Here is a 2,605-nt window from a genome sequence, read left to right on the forward strand (position 1 = left end):
AATTTCTGTCCCTTTTTAAATAAAATTAAAGATGAATTGGGGGTGAGGAAAGAAAACTGGGTAACTCTTCAGCACCCCTGCTGTTTTTAACACCAGACTCAAATCAGCAAACGTGTGCAGCCTTCCAGAGTAGCTAGGTTTTAGCTTCTGTCTTTAGTATGCAACAACTGAGATGCGATCTACAGGCTCAGGGAGGTTAGTAGGAGAAAGCCATACATGTATCAGGGGTGGGGTAGATGAGGACATTGGTGGTAGACTTAGGGAAACCTGTGATTCGTAAAGAAATCCAAACACTCTAGGGGCAGTAAGTAGCCACACATGGAACTATCCGTGTGCCTGCTAGTTGTAGCTCCGAGGTTTGTGGTAGTAGGAGCAGGGGACAGATCTTTCTAGTCGACAGACTTTTGTCCTTTGCTACATCTGCTCTAACGCAAGCCATGGCTGTAACCCCCCCCCCCACTGGTCCCTAACAAGGCCAGCACTCTGAGTGGCAGAGCTACACGCTGTTCTCCCCTGAGCCGTTCATGGGCCCATTCACTCATCAACGCTTTATTTTCATTTAGAGATGAGACACTTGGAGCCACTTTGAGCCATTTACAGAGCTAGATATGCTTCTGTGTCCCCTTCCGAAAATGTTCCTCCAGACAGGTCCTTTTGGGAAAAGGGCCACTCTAATTGTGACAATAGCCAAGCACACAGTGACAACGGTATCAGAGTCGTTTCCACTCAAAACTCGGACTGGGAATCAGAATACATGAAGCTCTGAGAACAGTGAAATTGCAACTCCAGGTTTAAAACAAAATGATGATTTTAATCCCGTAAATTTCACCAAGCTCAAACACATCACCCCTGATTCCAGACAGAGCACAACTTCCAAGTTGTCCCACTTGAAAATGTCCTTGTAAGATTTTCACTTTGGCCTTTGTGTCCGAGGGAGAATTTCCCACCCTTAAAGGGACCTGTAGAGACGCCGAGGCCCTGCTCCAACGACCTAGGCAAGTTAATCATTTTTTTCAGCACTTAGTTTTAAGTGGTGTGAAACTAAGAAAGAGGGACAGACACTCACATGTTTGTTAGGCGTAAGAAGAGGCACCACCATTTTATTTCTCACATTTCGAAAGAAACGTTGAGGGAGATGAGGAACCACAGCACTGTCCTGGAGTTCATCCTCCTCGGGCTGCCTGGTGACGCCCAGACGCAGGCTCTTCTCTTCATGCTCTTCCTGGTGATTTACCTTCTGACCCTCGTGGGGAACCTGCTGCTGCTGCTGGCAGTCAAGACTGACTCCCGCCTCCACACGCCCATGTACTTCTTCCTGGGACAACTGTCCTTCCTGGACCTCTGCCACTCATCTGTCACAGTGCCCAAGCTGTTGGAGAACCTCCTCTCTGTGAAGAAGAGCATCTCGGTGGAGGGCTGCCTGGCTCAGGTCTTCTTCGTGTTCGCCACTGGAGGTACCGAGTCCTGCCTCCTGGCGGCCATGGCCTACGACCGCTATGTGGCCATCGGCTCGCCTCTGCTCTACAGCCAAGTGATGAGCAGACAGCTGTGTGCGGGGCTGGTGTGGGGCTCTTGGGGCCTGGCCTTTCTGGATGCTCTCATCAATATCCTCGTGGCTCTGAATTTAGATTTCTGTGAGGCTCAGAATATCCACCACTTCCTCTGTGAGCTGCCTTCTCTCTACCCCTTGTCTTGCTCTGACGTGTCCACAAGCTTCACCACCCTCCTCTGCTCCAGCTTCATCCACTTCTTTGGGAACTTCCTCTTCATTCTCTTCTCATACATTCGCATCCTGCTCACCATCCTGGGCATCAGCTCCACCTCCGGGAGAAGCAAGGCCTTTTCTACCTGTTCGTCCCACCTCACGGCAGTGAGCTTCTTTTACCGCTCAGGGTTACTCCGCTATCTCATGCCAAATTCAGGATCCATTCAAGAGCTGATCTTCTCTTTGCAGTACAGCGTCATCACCCCCATGCTGAACCCCCTCATCTACAGCCTGAAGAACAAGGAGGTCAAGGCAGCTGTCAGACGGATGCTAAGAAAATATTTGTAGTGTTTCAAAGAATGGGTTAAAAAGCGGAGTGAGGGGGAAGTGGGTAGAACTCTGTTCAACAGTGCCTGGATGCCGAGAGTGCCTGGAGAGCTTTGTCTCTACAAATTCTCACCTCTTTTTCTCAAAGGGACTTCAAAAGGTGGAGAGTGACTTTCTTGGGATGGCCCCAGTTTGGCCATACTCAGAGGATAAGACAAACAATTTCTCTTGTGAAGTACTGTATTTAGTCATTATACACAGCCTGGTAGACACTGTTGTCTTCTTCTCAGTCTGTCTTCCTCATTCTTCCAGAAATTAGACTACTTGTTTAGAGTGGCTTCAGGGAGACTTCATGGTGTCTCAAAGACCTTCCCCAACCCTGGTGGGTATTTACTCTTGATCGGGAGGTAGTAGAGAAGCCAATGGTAGATCATTCGCTCTAAGAGGAATTTGAAACTCGAGGAGAGATTGTAGGATGAAATGATATGTCTTTCACCTGCAGCCAATGTGTGCAAGAGCCCTGCTACAGGATCACTGGAGTTTTCCCAGACTTTCTTTTCCAAAGGCCAGAAA

At 48.8% G+C, this 2,605-nt stretch overlaps 1 protein-coding gene across 1 annotated transcript; it reads left to right on the forward strand.

Moving 5' to 3' along the window:
- Positions 1-1,135: 1,135 nt before the first annotated feature.
- Positions 1,136-2,053, forward strand: LOC114708517 (olfactory receptor 8S1-like). Its single transcript, XM_028891856.1, has one exon. The coding sequence runs from the start codon at positions 1,136-1,138 to the stop codon at positions 2,051-2,053; it is 918 nt and encodes a 305-aa protein (XP_028747689.1).
- The last annotated feature ends 552 nt before the right edge of the window (positions 2,054-2,605 follow it).

Source organism: Peromyscus leucopus, chromosome 20 (genome assembly GCF_004664715.2).
Source record: "Peromyscus leucopus breed LL Stock chromosome 20, UCI_PerLeu_2.1, whole genome shotgun sequence".
In the NCBI taxonomy this organism is placed as follows: Eukaryota; Metazoa; Chordata; class Mammalia; order Rodentia; family Cricetidae; genus Peromyscus; species Peromyscus leucopus.

Bases quoted from the DNA above. Each gene is read 5' to 3' on its own strand.
- LOC114708517 (XM_028891856.1), top strand. From the start codon at position 1,136: ATGAGGAACCACAGCACTGTCCTGGAGTTCATCCTCCTCGGGCTGCCT.